Source organism: Mustela erminea, chromosome 7, assembly GCF_009829155.1.
Source record: "Mustela erminea isolate mMusErm1 chromosome 7, mMusErm1.Pri, whole genome shotgun sequence".
Lineage (NCBI taxonomy): Eukaryota > Metazoa > Chordata > Mammalia > Carnivora > Mustelidae > Mustela > Mustela erminea.
The window spans coordinates 110,169,518-110,187,640 of NC_045620.1; the positions used below are offsets into that span (position 1 = coordinate 110,169,518).

The window sequence follows — 18,123 nt, forward strand, 5'->3', positions numbered from 1 at the left end:
TTTATGTTATTACAAACAATTTAGCGAGGAACTTCCTCTGGAATATATATGCTGTGGGAATATATCCATGCTAGTTTATACAGGACATGTTCATGTTCATCTTTTAAGAAATAGTTATCTGAAGTTGGGTACTCGTTTATTTTCACAATGCCGTAGTTCAGAATTTCAATTGCTTTGTTTCAAAAGCTTTACCAAAGCTTGGGATCCTTCGGCTTCTAAATTTTTGTCAATTCAATGGGTATGACAAAGTATTTCACTGTGGTTTTAACTTGCATTTCCCTGATTAGTAATGAGGTGAATATGTGGCCATTGTTATTTCCAGTAAAGTAAACTACATGTTCTGAATAAGAATTCATTTTTGGTAATGTGAATTGCAACTGCTTTCTCTTACTTGATCGCTGTCCTTTCACTTTTTTTTTTTTTTAAAGTAAACTCTACACTTGACGTAGGTCTCCAACTCATTCAGCCTGGAGATCAAGACACCCGTGCTCCACCAACTGAGCCAGCCGGCCACCCCTTGTCCTTTCACTTCTTAATGGTATGTTTGGATTTACAGAAATTCTTAATTTTCATGAAGTCAAATTTATCAAATTTTAAATTTATGGTTTGTATTTTTTTGTGTCTTATTTAAGAAATTTTCTCCTATTGGGATACCTGGGTGACTCAGTTGATTATGTGCCTGCCTCTGGCTCAGGTCACGATCCCAGGGTAGTGGGATGGAGTCCCACATCAGAGTCCTTGCTCAGCAGGGAGCCTGCCGCTCCTCCTGCTTGGGCTCTTTCTTTCTCTCTGACAAATAAATAAATAAATAAAAATCTGAGGGAAAAAACATTAAAAATTTTTTTCTTCCTACTTTTGAGCTCATAAAAATATCCCATATTTTCTTCTCATAGTTTTTTTTACATTTAATTCTTTCATCCAGGTGGGATTGTTTTGTGCAGGGCATGAGTTGGGGACAGAACTTCATTTTTTTCTGCATGTATTTATCAATTATCCATATTTCATCTATTGAGCAGTATATCCCTTCCCCAATCATCTGCAGTGGCGCCATGTCATAAATCAAGTTTCTGTATATATGGCTCTTTATTGATCCATTGGTTGGTTGTCTGTTCCTATGCTAACACCACATTGTTTTAATTATTCCAGCTATGTAATAAATCTTCATATTTTGTAAGTTTCCCTAACTCATTCTTTCATAGAACAGGGTTTTGTTTTGTTTTGTTTGTTATTCCATATACATTTTAGAAATAGTTAACCAGGGGCACCTGGGTGGCTCAGTGGGTTAAAGCCTCCGCCTTCGGCTCAGGTCATAATCCCAGAGTCCTGGGATTGAGCCCCACATAGAGCCCCAATGGAGCCCCACATCAGGCTCTCTGCTCAGCAGGGAGCCTGCCTCCCTCTCTCTCTCTCTGCCTGCCTCTCTGCCTACTTGTGATCGCTTTATTTATAAATAAATAAAATCTTTTAAAAAAGAAAAAGAAAAAATAAGGCATCTCTTAAGAAAAGAAATAGCCAAATATTATGACAAACTCCGCTGGGAATTTGAGTAAAGTTGCACGGCATTGGGATGCAATGAGTTTGAGGTGCCATTACAACTTGAATCAACTGGAAAGAGACTTCTGCAAAAAACTAGACTCCACGAGGATCTTAAAAAACAAGTGCCAGGAACAGTCCCACATATCTTGGAGAGCTTCTGATCATTTCTTTTAACTGTACCTACCTTGTTCCACACCATCTTTGACTGAGAGAATGAGAGAGAGAGAGAAGCAGGGGGAAGAAATCAAAGTCGTAACTAAAGGTGATAAAGGGTGGGTATCCAGTGGCTTTATTAGTCACTGTTTTCTCTGTGGTAGTTTCTAGGGACATGCTATTTGAAGAAGTGGAATTGGAAGTAGTTGGGAAGAAAGGGTGAGGAGGCGCGTGAAGGGTGGATATGCTGCTGGAAGAGAGGAGTTTGATTCTGCTGGTGGCTGAAACCGCTGTTTCTTATGCCTACTGGGCTCTGAAGTTTAAGGGAAAGAATCCTGAATGGGGACTGAGAAAGACTTCAGAGAGAAGGTGACATTCGAGGTGGGTGCAGGAGCGTGGAAGAGTTCCTTGGAGAGTGCGCAGATGGGAGATGCGGTAAAGCTGTGGCAGGTGGGATTGAAAAGAAAAAACGGTAATGGGCATACAGGGCAGACGGAACAGCATAGACAGGAAAAAGAGAAAATGATGGGTTAATAGTAGGTAAAAAGTAGTTCACTTTAAGTGAGATAGAGCTGGAAAGATAAGTGGTAGCTTGATTGTGCAAGGTCATGAATACCAGGCTAAGGACTTTGGACTTTATCCTGGGACGGCGATGTAGGCTCTTGAACAGGGAGTAACTAGACCTGAAGTTTGCTTCGGTAAGATAATTGTAGCCACAGAAACGCAGGGAACCCTGTCGCTGCGTCCGGAGGCGACGCAGGGAAAAAGCACTACCACCTGCAGGAGGCGCACCGCAGGACCCAATGCCCTCCCCGCCCCCTTCCCCGCCCCCTTCCCCGCCGCCCGGATTCCGTCGCGACGCTCTCGAACTCGGCTAGCCCTCCTGGACGCGACCTACTCGGACCTCGACTAGCTGGTCTGGACGCGCCCCCGTGCGTCACGTCCGCTCTGGCTCCAGGCTCATTAGAGCTGAGGAGGGGCGTGAAGAGGACGTCTGCGCCTGCGCTTCTGCTGGCAACTGTCGGCCGTTCTCGCTGAGGGTACGGGGGAGTTTTCATGTCTCCACTAACGCATTTGAGTCCGCCACGGTTGTCTTATACCGCTGCACGCCCATAAGGGGGTTTGATTTGTGCCAAGAGATCAAAGCAAACGGTGCTGAGGGGCTCGATTGCTCCCTGAGTTTAGCGGCGCCGAGCCCAGAACCACGCCCCTTAGGTCTCTCAGCTGAGAAGCGTCGAGCCTCTCGATTGCAGTTTTCCTCCAGCTGCTTGCTCTCGGTCTGCGGCCAAAACGTCTGAACTAGTGAAAACCTGCCCTGGCCGCTAAGCGTGCCCATGCCGGGCTGTAATCCGTGTTTCCAGGGCTTGCTTACTGTGCAGTCAGACTACCAAGTTGTAGGGGACCTCGGAGGTCATCAAATCCAACCCATTAACCCCGATGTCCCAAGTGAACGGATGTACGGTTTTTATTTGCACGACCCTGAAGATCATCTGTTTCCTGAGACACCCGTGATTAGATAGTCTTCTTTGAAGTTTCCTCCAACTTGAATTCCTTCAAATACATTTATTGAGCACCCGTGTACCAAATACTGTAGGTCCTGGGGATTCAATGATGAAGTAGGTTCATCTCTTGGAATACATTCTCATGGCCTTGATGCTAGCAAGGAAATAAGGTTTGTGGTAGAAACATACAGGTGGGAACAACTTAGCGTGATCAGAGGCCTCTTGGAGGTGATGACGTTTCTAACCACCCAAGTGAACAGTTAGGAGCAGAGTGAGTTTCAGACTGAAGGAATGGCAAAGCTCCTGAGGCAGGAAAGAGGTTGGTGTTTTCTAGGAATAGACAGAAGACCAGTGTGACTAGAGTGTGGTGAGCCACGGTGGAGAATGGAAAGAAAAGGTTGACAATGTAAACAGGAGTCAGATGCAGACTTTGTGGGTCATGCTAAGAAGTTTTTGGAAAGTATTCTGGTGCGGGGGGTGGGGGCGCCTGGGTGGGTCATCGTAAAATAACCAGCAGGCGACTCTTGGCTGAGGTCGTGATGTCTGGGTGGAGCCCCGCTGAGGCTCTGTGCTTAGCAGGCAGTCTGGTTACGATTCTCACTGCCTCTCCTTCTGCCCTTCCTCTGCATGTTCTCTATCTCAAATAAATGAATCTTTTTTTTTTTCTTAATGTATTCTAAGAGCAATGGGAAGCCAATGAATAATTTGGGCCAGAGGCTTCATCTTAGTTCAGTCGTTTAAAATCACACAAACCCCATCACGTGTATGATTTTTCTGTATCAGTCCTTTGATATCAGGTATTTGAAGATGGTTGAGTGAGGACGCCTGCTTTCCTCTGAGATCTCTTCTCCTGACCCCAACTCCTCTCAAAGCTATGGTTCCTCTATAGCATCTTACTCAGAGGATGTATGGATGTTTCGAAATGTCATTCTGCATACTTGAGTATGAAGGATATTAAGATGTAAATCATGTGGGTACATTTTAAAAGGGAAGGACCCAAGACTTTTCCAAGAGATTCACAAAGAAGTGTTGTAGATATTGCAAAACACTGCTTAAACATTTTTATCTATGTGATCCTGGTTATTGTTCTCTGGAATAGCAGGGTACAATATCAACTTCAACCAAGGCTATTTCTCTCAACTGTTTCCTCTGTGAAATGAAAATAGGATTGCTGTGGGACTAGGATTTCTGAGATTATGCTCAGAAAGTGCGTAATGGTAAACTGTGAGGACCAGCCACACAGTGCCACTGTTAAACACCTGGGTCCCTGAGATGAATATAGTTGGTAGATAAGGCTCCTGTAGCACTCTACAAACGTTCATGAAGTACTTACTTACTTGTAGAGCCCTTAGTGAAAAAGATCTGCCTTCCAGGAGTTTGCTATCTAGTTCAAAGAGCCAAGAGAGATTACAGAACAGATAAACTAAATGCCCCGAGAGGGGCATGAGTGAAATGTTCTGGGACCCGGGAGCTGCGGAAGAGGTTTCAGTTTCCACTGAGGTAAGTGATTATTGGAGTTCCAAGCTAAGTGGGTTCGAAAGATGAGCATATTGAACTTGAAACGCACACACAAAATCTATACTGCAGGTACGCATTTTATTCTTGGTGATAATTCTTGGTGGAAAGACCGATCAGAAATACTGCAATCACTTCTATTATCCGATAAATATTGAGCAGTAGGTTTCGTGAGAAAGGTACCTATCTTTTGTCCAGTCTGTTTACTATACATTGCATACTCTGAGCAGTTCTTATCTTCATGTTCAGGAACAAAGTACACACACACACACACGCACACGCACGCACGCGCGCACACACACACACACACACGCCCCTTTCCAAAACTAAAGGCCCAGGGACTCCCAAGAGAGAGGTGGGATCTCTCGCGGCCCAACCACACAATGGGGGCCGCTTCTCGATAGCTCGCACCCCACCCCGCAGGCCAGGGTTCGACTTCTTGGGGCCGCTTCGCTCCGCCCCTGCAGTCCTCGGGGGCGCCCTCCCTCACTCTCGCTTCCCTCCTCCTTCGCCGGGGAGCCGGAAAACCCGGAGCGAACCGGCCCTGCTCGGCGGCGCATGCTCAGTAGCGAGCAGGTTCAGTTCGCTAGTAGGAAGCTCGAGCGCTACACCGGCGTCGGCGGCGGCCGCGGCGGCACCTCTGGCCAGCCAGATACTCCAACGACGACCTCGGGCCTTTCCCCTCCCCCGCTACACCCCGGCCCCGCTCCGCCCCGGGCCGCTCGCGTTTCGGGGTCCCCGCTGCGCGGAGCGGGCGCCGCAGCAGAAGCGTCCCTCCACACGCCCTCCCCCCCCCAGCCGCCGGCTGTGCCGCTGGGCCAGGCCGGGCCCGGGAGCGTAGCCCCGGCGGGCGGCGGCCGCGGCGGAGGGCAGCCCGGGGCGGCGCCGGCGGGCCGGGGAGGGGTGGGGGGCCCGGCCCCGGGGTGGTGGTGCGGGATGCCGCCGCCGCCGCCTGCGGGCTGCGTTCGCTATCCACGGCTGGTACCCGTGTCGGGTGGGTGGCCGGGCGCGGGCCTCGCCCCTCAGCCCCCTCTCCAAGGCTAGCCCGGCCGCGCGGCGCCCCGAGGGGGCCGGGCCGTCCGGTGGGGCCGCGGCCCTGTTCGGTGCTGCGAGCTCGCCCTCTCGCGGCTCCCCGGCCCGGCCGCCGCCGCCGCCCCTCTCCCCGCCCAGAGGCGCCCCGGGGGCACCATGCAGGCGCAGCAGCTGCCGTACGAGTTTTTCAGCGAGGAGAACGCACCCAAGTGGCGGGGGCTGCTGGTGCCGGCGCTGAAAAAGGTGAGGAGCCCGCGGGACCCCGCTTCCCGGCTTGCAGCCCCTGCGAGGGCGCGGGGCCGGGAAAGGGCTGGGGAGGCGGGGCGCGCGCAGGGCCGTCTTTCTTCCCGGTCTCGCCGCCTCCCAGAAAGGACGGCGCACACTGAGAGGTTCCCCCACACTTCGCTGGCTCGGTGTTGACATTCACCCGGTGTGTGGGAAGGCCGCAGGGAGCCCGGCAGAGTTTGTCCGAATCATCCAACCTCTGAGAGGTTCATGTCCTGCCCCTGATTCCGAGACAAGAGTTGGAGGAGGCTCAGTTTTCAGTGGAGGTCAAAGCAGGCCACTTTTCCGCCTTCTCGGTCTTACCCTGGAGCTGCTGTCAGCCTCCGGTTTTAGGTGTCCAGTATGCTGGTTTTAGTGGGCTCGAGAATGCTCTAGCCATAACGCTTGCTTTAAGTAATTGCAGAGCTCGCTTGCCAGCAGGAACATGGCCTGCTTCGCTCGCCCTCTGTAATCACTCTTCATTCCCCTGAATTTCCCCACTACTCTGGTTAACAGGGGCGGGTGCACATGCCACTTTTTTGGTTTTGTTTGTTTGTTTGTTTTTGCCCCCTAGAGTTTGAGAATCTTGGTACTATCTTTTGTTTTGTTGGTTTGAATTTTTAGCCATTCTGTGTTTCTTCACGTTTGCCACATTGTTACCTAAAGTTGTATACTCCATCATCTGGGCTTTTAAATGTTTTAGTACATTTAGGAAATACTGCTACATTTTAAAAGTTTCTAAAGCCGCACTGTGACTTAGTATATACATTAAAACGTCAGAAACTGGGGTGTGTGAATGAACATTAAAACGGTGTTTTTTGTTTCCCTTTTTACCTTTTCTTGTAAATACAGAGATTGCTTTACTCTAGTAGTGTTTCTTAATCCCAATTTCTTGTTGCTCAAAGAATGTTTTATGTTATTAGGCTATATTTTTCCTCCTACCAAAAGTTGAGATTGTGGCGTACCTTTTGTTCTAAACCTTTGTACTTTTAAAAACTGTGCCTTAAAAGGTGCCTGATGTTTCCCAAAGGCCAGCAACTTTTACTTTCCCTTTTGCCCTCCTCTCCCCCACCCCCAAGATCCTTGGAGACTACAGTGGAAACTAGTGTGTTAGCAGGATTTGCTCATTTTTTTTTTGGATATAAGTTACTGACTTTTTTCCTTAAGTGTCTGAGTAAGTAACAAACATCTCTGTGATGTTGTTTTCTAAGAAGACCAAAGAGATGTCATCTTCCTTTTATACTTTATTCATTAGAAATCCCATCAGGGCTCTCACTTTTTTTTTTTTTTTTCACTTTTGCTTTACCTGCAGGCTTGGCATCTTAGCTGATAATAGGGGAGTAGGAGGTCTCAGTCATGTTACAACCCTGGGAGTGATGGAGGTGGAGTGGAGTGGGGAAGAGAGAAAAATTGTTGAGAACATACGAAAGAACTCATAAAACACTATCAGTTTGGGGCTGTTTTGTTTAGTAGCAAACAGCTCCTGTCCCAGGGAACCATCAAGATACTTTTAGTTGAGGGTAACTGTGAAGTGGTAGAAAGAGCATTGTAGCAGTTGGCAGACCAGGTCCAACTCTGCCACATTGGTGGCCCTTGCTGGTATCTTTCCACAGAAAATTTTGTTTGGCTGGCAGGGTGCTGTTTTACAGACTTTTAATGTAATTAGTTGCCAGTATTTAAAAGTGAGAGATGTCACATAAAATCCGAATTTTTGGTTTTTCTTGAAGAATGGGAAGATCTCTCCACATTGGGCAAGACAGTGAACTGCTGGAGCTGAGTGAAAGGCTTTCCTCTTCAGCTCGGGCGTCCATCTCCAGTTCACCACAGTCCCCGCCAGTCCTTGTGACCTATTTACATAAAACAGTTTCAACTTGAAACAGAGATGCCCATGCAGGACAGAAGTGCTGGGGGGAGGTGGAAGTGTACACAATGTAGCTGATAAGAAAGGTTCTTCCAATTCTTTTTTGAGATAGCCACTGATGAGGACTCGAAGGCACCTACGATGAGGTTGAAAATATATTGCATATCTAGGTGTGCTCTTGTTCGCTCTCAGAACCTGCATTTTCAGCTGCCTGCTAGACATTCCATGTGGACATCTCCTTATCTTGAACTCTTCCTTTAGACTTACTTTATTATTTGCAGATGTGCCCAACTTGTGTTGTTTTACCTGAGGTTCTGTCGTCATGTTACTCCCTTTACCTGAACTGCCCTTTGTCTAACGCTAATTTGACCTCAGTGTTTTCTCAAATCTTCAGGGCTGAGTTGGATCGTTTTTATTTTCTTTTAGTCCCAAACCGTAGCACTTAACAATGAATTGTAAGTTCCTATTAACTTGTCTTCCCCATCCCTCAACTAGATTAGATGGTCCTTGAGAAAAGGAATAGTATTTTTACCCTCTTTTCATCCTTTAGGCAGCAGTCCCTGACTACTACCTACCTAGTAGCCACTTGTGTTTGAATGAATGGGTGAAGTAATACCCCAGCTAAAACCATCACCTGTCTCTGCCTGCACTGACCATTAAAAAAAAATTCCTCTTGATTAATGGCTTAATTATGTTATTTGGTTCAAAACTTTGGAGTCATCTCTGACTTCTCTCTTTTACATTACTGTCCATACCCCCGCACAGCATATAACACAATAAACATAGATTTATTTCCCTTTGACATCTAATCTGTTACCTTCTACTCTGAGTCCTCTTTCCCAGACCACTGTATCAAAACAAAAACAAAAACAGAACGATTGATGTATTTTGAGGGTGTAGGATGAAGTGCACAGTCCTTAGCGTGGAATTGATCTTGATCGGTGATCGGGCTTCAGCCTGCTTTTCTGACTGGGTTGCCTACCATAATCTTTCATATTCTGTATGTCTCAGCCAGACTGGACAGCTGCTTTTCCTGACTACGCTCAGAATGTCTCACTACATCAGTCTAAGTCCTGTCTTACCTATTGCACAAATATGTCATGCTTACTACAGACCAGGTAATGCCCTTGGCACTAGGGATTAAAAGGTAAATGACATCATCCAGAAATGACCAAGTTAGAACAGGGTGGAAAGTGGCAGAGGATGTGTTTGGAGAGGAATCTGGTTTATAGAGAATTTTTTCAATGTTAAGCTAAAGAGTTTGAATTTTATCTTGAGGGGATGAAAGTCATTGAGGAATAGGTGAGTAACATCAGATTGGAATTTTAGAAAATTGACTTTGGCCATAGAATAGAAATTGGATTGGAGAAAAATGACCTGAGGTAAGGAGAAAAGTTAGAAGGCTAGTTTAACAGTCCAGCCAAGAGATGTTACGTGTTTGAATTAAGGGTGCATTTGAAGTAGGATGGACATGTAGGGATGGATTTTGAGAGATGTTTAAAGGTAGAATGGGCAGGACTGAGTAACCCAGTGAGTGAGTAGGGCAAATGGTAAGTAAGAAAGCCGAAAGAGTCCCAAGTTTCTGGTTTGTATTGCCTTAATCAGGACAGAGAATGAAGGAGAAGCTGTTGAAGGTGAAGAGCATAAAAGCATGAGCTTGGGACACGTTGATTTAAGTCCTTTTGCCTTATCCGAGTGGGCTTGTCAAGCTGGCAGTTGTGTTTTTGGTATCAGTCACTACAGATTTGGGACTTCCAGGGATGTAAGTAAAGCCTTAAGAATGAATGGATGAAGGCTTGGGGTACCTAAGTGTCTGACTCTTGGTTTCAGCTCAGGTTTTGATCTGATAATCATGAGATTGAGCCCCTTGACAGGCTCTAAGCTCAGTGCAGAGTGGGCTTGAGAGTCCTTGTCTCTCTCTACCTCTCCTCGCTCTTTCTCTCTCAAATAAATAAATAAAACTTCAAAAAAGCATAGATGAAGCCTTTATCCATACGAAGATTTATATAGGATATTTGTGGCAGCTGTATTCAGCAAAAAAAAAGAAAAAAAATGGAAACAACCCAGTATCCATTAACAGATGAATGAATAAACAGATTGTCAAATAGCCATACATTGGAATACTACTTGGTGATAAAAAGGAATGAATTATTGATAACACATAGCAGTGGCTAAATCTCAAAAATAAGCTGAATGAAAGCCAGGTCAAAAGAGAGTATATGCTGGATAATTACATAAAATTCTGGAAATTACAAACTAATCTACAGTGACAAAAAGGTCAGTAGTTGTTTTAGGAGAGGCTTTTATGTTCATTTCTTGATTGTGCTGATAGTTTCAGGGTAATATACATTGGTTAAAATTTAACAGATTGTACAACTCAGATATTTGCAACTTGTTGAACAAAAAAACCCCTGAGGTTTGGAAAGATTAATTTGGTTAGAGAGTTTTTTGGGCTTTTTTAGAAAAAGATTTTATTTATTTATTTGACAGAAAGAGGGACAGAAAGAGAGGGGATACAAGCAGGGGGAGTGGGAGAGAAAGAAGCGGGCTTTTGGATGGGCAGCAGCCCGATGCGGGGATCAATCCGGGACCCTGGGATCATGACCTGAGCCAGACACTTAATTGAGCCAGCCAGGTGCCCCAAGAGAGTCTGCATTTTTAAACCCTATGCTATGCTACCTCTAACAGAGATGAAGGCATACTTTTTTTCTGAGATGGGAGGGAAAGAGATAAAGATGGGTTTGTAGGTTGGGGAGCCGTGAGTTCATGTTGAAACAAGAGGTAAGATTCTTGACATAGAGTGAGGAAAGAGATATGAGTAAGGAGTCTAAGAAGCATGGTCAAGTTTTGAAATTGCTGTTGTGGAGTGTGGAGAAGGAGCCAACTGGTGAATTAGAAAGGAATTGCTGAGCAGTCCTGAATGTGGAGATCATAAATTTGGAGTAGCATTCATTAGTCTGGTTGTGAGATTTCCTCCAGCAGCACTCGTCAGTTCAGGTAAAGGAGCACCGAAGAATTGGTTGCAGGTGGCTGCAGTAGGGACTAAGAGGGTACTAATATTTCAGGTGATAGGAGGTAAAGCTATAAGACAGATAGCAGGTCACGGAAGTATAAATGAAAGTTCCCATGGACTAGGAATCTTGGTGAGTTGGAAGAGGAGGGTAGTGAGAGCAGATAGGGCATTCTGATTGGAGAAGATAATTATACTTTAGGGTTTTAGGATTCCAGGAATGAGAGAAATAAGACAATTAGGAGCTCCAGAGTTGTGTATTGAATGATGGATCGGTGTATTATATATATGGATGATGGCGAAATCCACAAGGATTATGGCTTATGTTGTAGTGGAAAGGAAGACTCTGATCCAGCAGTGGCAATGAGGTGCAGAAATCACAGCAGTGAGGATGCTTCAGCGAAAGAATAAAAGTGACACTTGCTCCTGTTCCTCATAATGTGTTTTATATCACAACTGTGGGTAGAATAGGAAAAAACTTCTCACTTCATTTTAGAATATTTTTGTCTTATGATTAAGTTTTTTACCCAACATTTTATTATGAAAAGTTTCAAATATACAGAAGAGTTGAAAGAATTATACAGTAAGACACCCATATACCCATCACCTAGATTCTATAATTTTACATTTTACTATGCAAACATAGTAATGTGCAATTTTAATAATGTAAAATGTAAATGTTAATTTACATTTTGTCACATGCCTATCCATTCCTCACTCCATCCACAAATCCATCTTACATTTTGATGCATTTCAAAGTCAGTTACAACATCAGTACACTTTACCCCCAAACACTTCATGTCATTAACTAGAGTTCAGTATTTGTTTGTAGTTCTTTTGTTTTTTAGGTAAAATCTGTGTGCAGTGGAATATACAAGTGTTAATTTTACCATTTAATGAGTTTTGACAAATACAACCCAAGCCTCTATCAAGATATCAGACATTACTATCACTCCTGAAATTTCCCTCATGTGCCTTGTCCATCAGTCCTTGCAAACGTTGTTCTGATCTTTTATCATCCTACCATAGATTAATCGTAACTATTTTAGAACATCATATTAATAGAATCATACAGCATATATTTTTGGTACGGCTTTGAAGTTGTGTTTATCAGAAATTCAGTCCTTTTTTTCTGTCATCGGACTGTATCAGAGTTTGTCAAGTGGTTAGATACCTGGAAGGTTTCCTGTTTGGGGCTATTATGAATAAAGTTTCCGTGAATGTTCTTATTATACAAGGTGTTTTTTTTTTGGTAGGACTGTGTTTTTCTTTCTCTTGGGTAAGTACCAGGAGAAATGGCTCATAAAGTGTCTGTTTAGTTTTACAAGAAACTGCCAGACCTTTTCTCAAAGTGGTTGTATCTTTTATATTTCCACCAACAACTCTCATAGTTCCCGTTGCTCCACATCTTTACCAGTATTAAATATTATCAGTCTTTAATTGTAGTCACTGTGGTGGGTGTGTAGTGGTTGTGGCTTTAATTTGCATTATCCTGGTGACTGATACTGAACACCTTTCCATGTTCTTATTGGCCATATATTTTTTTTAAGATTTTATTTATTTATTAGAGAGGAGGGAGAGAGAGCACGCGCACAAGCAGGGGGAGTGGCAGACAGAGGGAGAGGGAGAAGCAGGCTCCCCCAGAAGCAGGGAGTCCAATGCAGGGCTCGATCCTGGAACCATGGGATCATGACCTGGGATCATGACAAGTCGCTTAATCAACGGAGCCACCCAGGGGCCCCTTTATTGGCCATTCTTATTTCCTTTGGACAGGCTGCATAAATCTGTTGCCCATTTTAAATTTTGAGTTCTTTTTAGTACTGAGTTGTAAAAGTTCTTTATATATCCTGGATAACTATTTTATCAAAAAAAATTTATGAATATTTTCTTCTATCCTTTGGTTTGTCTATTCATTTTCCTAATGATGTTTTTTGATGAGCAGAGTTTTAAATATCAAGGGAGTCAAATTTATTTATTTTTAAAGGTTATTGCTCTCTGTGTTTAAAGAACCCCTTGCTTGCCACTAAGTCATGAAGATAATTCTAATGCTGTTTTCTAAAAACTTTTTATAAGTTTAGCTTTTACATAATCTGTGGTCCATTTCAGATTAATTATTGTTTAAAATGTAAAGTGGGAATTGAGTTTCATTTTTTTATGCTGATTATCTAGTTATTAGAGAACTGTATGTTGAGATTTTTCTTTCCCTGTTGGACTGATATTTTTGTGAAAATTAAATGAATATATATCATATATATTTATGTAAATATATTCAAACATTTGCATTCTATCCCATTGATCAGTTTATCTTTACATCAGTTCACGTTCACACTGTTGGTTATTTGTTGATTTATAGTAAGTCTTGAAGTTAGATAGTGTAAATCCTCCAATTCTCTTCTTTTGAAAATACTCTTTTAGTGTATCTCGATTTGGATTTCACTATAAATTTTGAACTGTCTTGTCAGTTTGTACCAAAATATCTTGGTGAGATTTTGGTTGTGATTGCTTTGTATCTATAGATTGATCACTAGGGAGAATTGGCAACAGTACTAAATCTTTGGGTCCACAACCATGGTATATCTCTCCATTTATTTAGACTTTTTCTTTTTTTTTTTCTTTTTTTTTAAGATTTTATTTGTGAAAGAGAGCACAAGCATGAGCTGGGGACAGGGCAGAGGGAGAGGGAGAAGCAGACTCCCTGCTGTGTAGAAAGCCAGGCCAGCTAGCTTGATCCCAGAACTCTGGGATCATGACCAGAGTCAAAGGCAGGCGCTTAATCAACTGAGCCACCCAGGCGCCCCAAGACTTTTTAATTTCTGTCGGCAACACTTTGTAGTTTTCAGTGTAGAAGTCTTACATGTCTTTGGTGAAGTTTAACCATAAATGCCTTGTATTTTGATGCTATTGTAAATTGTTATAGTTTTCCTTTTTAAGATTTTAGTTATTTATTTTGAGAGAGAGCACACATGGGAGCATGGTGCGGGGCAGAGGGAGGGGAAGAGGGAGAGAAGCAGACTCTCCATTGAGTGGGGAGCTCGATGAGATCATGACCTGAGCCAAAGTCAAGAGCGAAGTGCTCAACCAACTGAGCCACCCACGCGCCCTAGAATTTTATTTTCTAATTGTTAGTCACAAATATGCAAACATAAAGCTGCTTTTCATATGTTGTTCTCATATCCTTTGATTTTGCTGGTAGTTGTGGATTCCACAGAATTTTCTGTGTAATTATGGCATCTGTAACGACAGACAATCTGATATTTATTTTTATTTTACTGGCTAGGACCTCCACCAACCTAATGTTGAATGGAAGTAGTGAGTATGGTTATCTGTTTTTATAGCTAAGTTTTACAGCTGAGGAAATGGATCCTTAGAGAGGTAGACTGCTCAAGGTCTTATAACTAATAAGAAATAGAATCAGAATTTGAACCCGAGTCTGTCTGGCTTCAAAAAATAACTCTTTCTACTGTACTGTATTGCTTCCTTTGAGTAGGCAGTATAATATAGTACTGTGGTGCTTTAATTGTCTTGCACCTTGGATTTTACGAAAGAAGTGCCTTAGGATAAAGGAGGCTGAATGAAGAGGGCTTTGAAACCAATGCTTTAAGCTGAGAAGTTTAGTCCTTTTACATATTAGGGCTCTGCATAGGATTACCTTAGAAAAAAAAAGGTTCTGCTGCATAAAAAAGTGACTTTTAAGGGTGCTAGTTAATGGAAAGCTAGTGTAGACCACAAAGGAAGGGACTGAGAAGTCAAAGTCTTGGGGTGGCAATAGGAAGCTTCGAGACTATCTTGTGTGTGTATGTGTGTGTATGTGTGTGTGTGCGTGCGCGTGCGTGTTTGTCTCTATGATAGAGAACACGCATGTGTGCAAGCAGAGGGAGCAGCAGAGGCAGAGGGAGAAGCAGGCTCCCTCTGAGAAGGGAGCGCAATGCAGGACTCTATCCCAGGACCCCAGGACCATGACCTGAGCCGAAGGCAAACGCTTAACCGACTCAGCCACCCAGGCGCTATCCTGTGTGTTTATGTTTGGGAGTGACAGAAGTGATGTTTTAAGTGGAAGTGGGAGTTAGCCAGGTGAGGATGAGGAGGAAGAGTTAAATGATTTGTGGTGGCTTGGAGTGCAAGAGGAGCTCAGCATTTTAGAAGTCCTGAGTAGCTGGAGTCTGGAGCATGGGGATAGATCTTAGTATCTTTTCAAAAAGATTTTATTTATTTTAGAGAGAGAGTATGCACACTCAAGCAGTTGGGGGAAGGGACAGAAGGAGAACGAGAGACAGAATCTCAACTAGACTCCCCACTAGCATGGAGCCTGATATCAGGCTCAATCTCAGGACCCTGGGATCATGACCTGAGCCGAAACCAAGAGTCGGAGGCTTAACCAACTGAGCCACCCAGGTGCCCCCAGTTAATGAATTTTGAAGGCTCACCGGCTGCTCTGTGGAGCACAAGTTAAATGGTAGTAGAACTGTAGTCAGGAAGGCCAGATGTAGTCAGGAAGATGAATTGGTGGTGGTTTTGACTAAGGCAACAGCTGTGGGGATGGGGAGAATTAGATTTTAGATGTAGAGGTAGACTGATGATTGAATGACAAAGTAGTGAGAGGGAGGAGTCAAGACTTATTCCTCGCTTTCTGGCTTAGAGGTCTTGGTAGGAATGGGATGAAAAAGGACATACTGGGAGAGGAGCATGTTAGGAGGAGAACTAAGAAGGCTTCAGTACTCTGGGACTGAGAAAGTGTGAGAGGATTGTGTTAGGAAGGATTTACACTTTGGGGGTAGCAAGTATGGCAAGCATGGAAAGTGTCTTTGTTGGACTGTCCTCAGGAATTACAGGCAGGTAACAACCTGAAGGCTCTGATAATGTCTTTCAAATGACACTTCAAATACCATCTTCTCCATCAAAGCTTCCTACTACAGCTCCATCCCCCAAGTAGAATGAATCTCTTAATTCACTTAGTACTTTAGACTTCAGTTGTACTATGACAGTCTGTCCTTCAAAGTTGGGATCTGTAGCTTCGCTCTTTCTCTCTATTGAGAATTACCTGAGGTTAAGAATAGGGCCCTATATTCCGTATAGCATATTTCTTACCTATAGCAGTTGCTCAGGACACATTTTTTGAATTGTGTGTGGTTCTGGGTGTCCCCTCTAGTCGGGGGTTAGTCAAGATCTTCAACTTCAAAGGGCACTGGAATTGCCATGTTTAGTATATACCATTTTAGCAAATAGGTAAGCAAATACTGTATTTTTAGAAATAATTCATGACTAGTTGTTTGTTTAAGTAGTGCTCGAACTCACAACCTTGAGATCAAGACCTGGGGTGAGATCAAGAGTCGGACGCTTAACCAGCTGAGTCACCCAGGTGCCCTGAAATGGCAGGATTTTTTTTTATTAGTGTGTACTGCAAGGGAGAAGCAGATGCCAAGATGGGATTGGATGTGCAAGAAATTTATTAAAAATACTTGCGAGAGAAAATGGGGCAGGAGTCAGGGAATGTCTTTAGACTGTGATGCAAGTCTGACTCCAAGTGAGGGAGAGAGGGAAGGGAGGAAGGAACTTGGGGTGAAAGCGTCTTACACTGCAGTGCAGTCCTAAGGAAAGTTCACCAAGGCCTCAGGAAGTTCTTGAGTGAAAGTTGCTTGTCACAGGAATTCCTCATCTCCTGGGAATAGGCCTGCTTCAGTGTGCCTGCCTGCTCAGTCGCTGCCACTGAGAAGTGCGGCCTCTGCAGGAGCTCGGGGATGGATTTCAGAGCGCAGCCGCTGGAGTCTCCGTCCCTTGCCTTCCCGGTAGTCAGTGATCTGAGAGGCTCATAGCCAGCCGGGGTTGCCTCTGTGGCCGTACATTGCTTGATGCGGGATAATTCAGTTACAGTCTTCCCCCACTTAAATTGGGTTCTTTGTTTCCCCCAAGTCCCTTATGCTTTAAAGAAAGATATCTTAGGGTAAGTTCTGAAAGTCAGAACTTAATTATTGTTGGTATTAATAGTGCAGTTTGTTTTCATAGCTGTCAAGCAAAGTTTGCATTTCACATTCAAGTTTATTTCATAATTAAACCTTTAATGTACAAAACCACAAACAAAGCAGTAAAGGCAAAAGAAAACAATGCAAATGATACCCTTATTACTACTATATGAACTAGTGAACCAGGAGCACTTTGGCGCTACCTTGAGTAGTCCAGCCATCCAGCCACAAAGATGACTGCTTATTGATTTTCCTTTCTAGGCTTGGGCTGCCTCAGAAACACAAATTAGTACAAATCAGTACAAGAAATTCTTCATAAAGTCAAATTCTGGTAACTTCCCATTGAGGATAGGAATATACATAGGAGAAAAGTAATTTCAAGTTTTGGTTTTATGGACTCTGAATTACTTACATATTATTTTTTAAAATAGGTATTTTAAAAGTATAACAGGAAGATGATTTTGAAAAAATTTCTTTGGGGGCGCCTAGGTGGCTCAGTGGGTTAAAGCCTCTGCCTTCGGCTCCGGTCATGATCTCAGGGTCCTGGGATCGAGCCCCACATCCGGCTCTCTGCTTGGCGGGGAGCCTGCTTCCCCCCCTCTCTCTGCCAGCCTCTCTGCCTACTTGTGATCTCTCTCTCTCTGTCAAATAAATAAGTAAAATCTTTTAAAAAAAGTTTCTTTTATGTTGCTTTCCTGCTGATTGTGACTGGTTTGGTTTTATTCACTAAATTTATTGAGCACTTATTGTCTGGCAAGCATTATGGATATGCAATTCAAAATAAAAGTTTTTCTATTATATATTTTCATATGTTTTCATATATTTTCAGATGTTTCTATGAAACTTGTATCTGGTGATAAAACAAAGTCTGTAATCTGCCCCTATATGTTAAAGCATCCCAACTGCAAATGAGATTATATTTAGTATGTGGAAAGGAGTTTGCCTCTTCACGGTTCAAAATAAATATACATCTTGAGATAAGAAGAAAAGTTGTGTTTTTTGTTAACAGAGACTTTTTGTAATAAGCTAATAATTCTAGTTATTCTTTTATAATGCCCAAAATAATCTTTTCCCTTTCTATATAGACAAGACTCATTTTCCATTTTACTTATAATAAATCATTTGCAAGTAAATTGATTTCTGTGTATGGCTAAATAATTCGTAACGGGATTCACTTACTGATAATTATATTCACACCTGTTTTGGTTAAGGACTTTGGTAGAATTCTGATTTTTGTACATACGTTTAACAACTCTTTCTCTTCATTTTAAATATATATAACATAAAATTAGC

At 43.4% G+C, this 18,123-nt stretch overlaps 1 protein-coding gene across 2 annotated transcripts in view; it reads left to right on the forward strand.

The window, feature by feature from the left end:
• Positions 1-5,804: 5,804 nt before the first annotated feature.
• The window catches only part of SOS1 (SOS Ras/Rac guanine nucleotide exchange factor 1), a 144,961-nt gene continuing 132,642 nt past the window's right edge, over positions 5,805-18,123 (forward strand). For both annotated transcript variants that reach the window (XM_032352895.1, XM_032352896.1), the window contains exon 1: positions 5,805-5,981. In XM_032352895.1, coding sequence (XP_032208786.1) covers positions 5,895-5,981 — 87 coding nt within the window. In that variant the 5' untranslated portion in view covers positions 5,805-5,894. The remainder of the gene's footprint in view (positions 5,982-18,123) is intronic.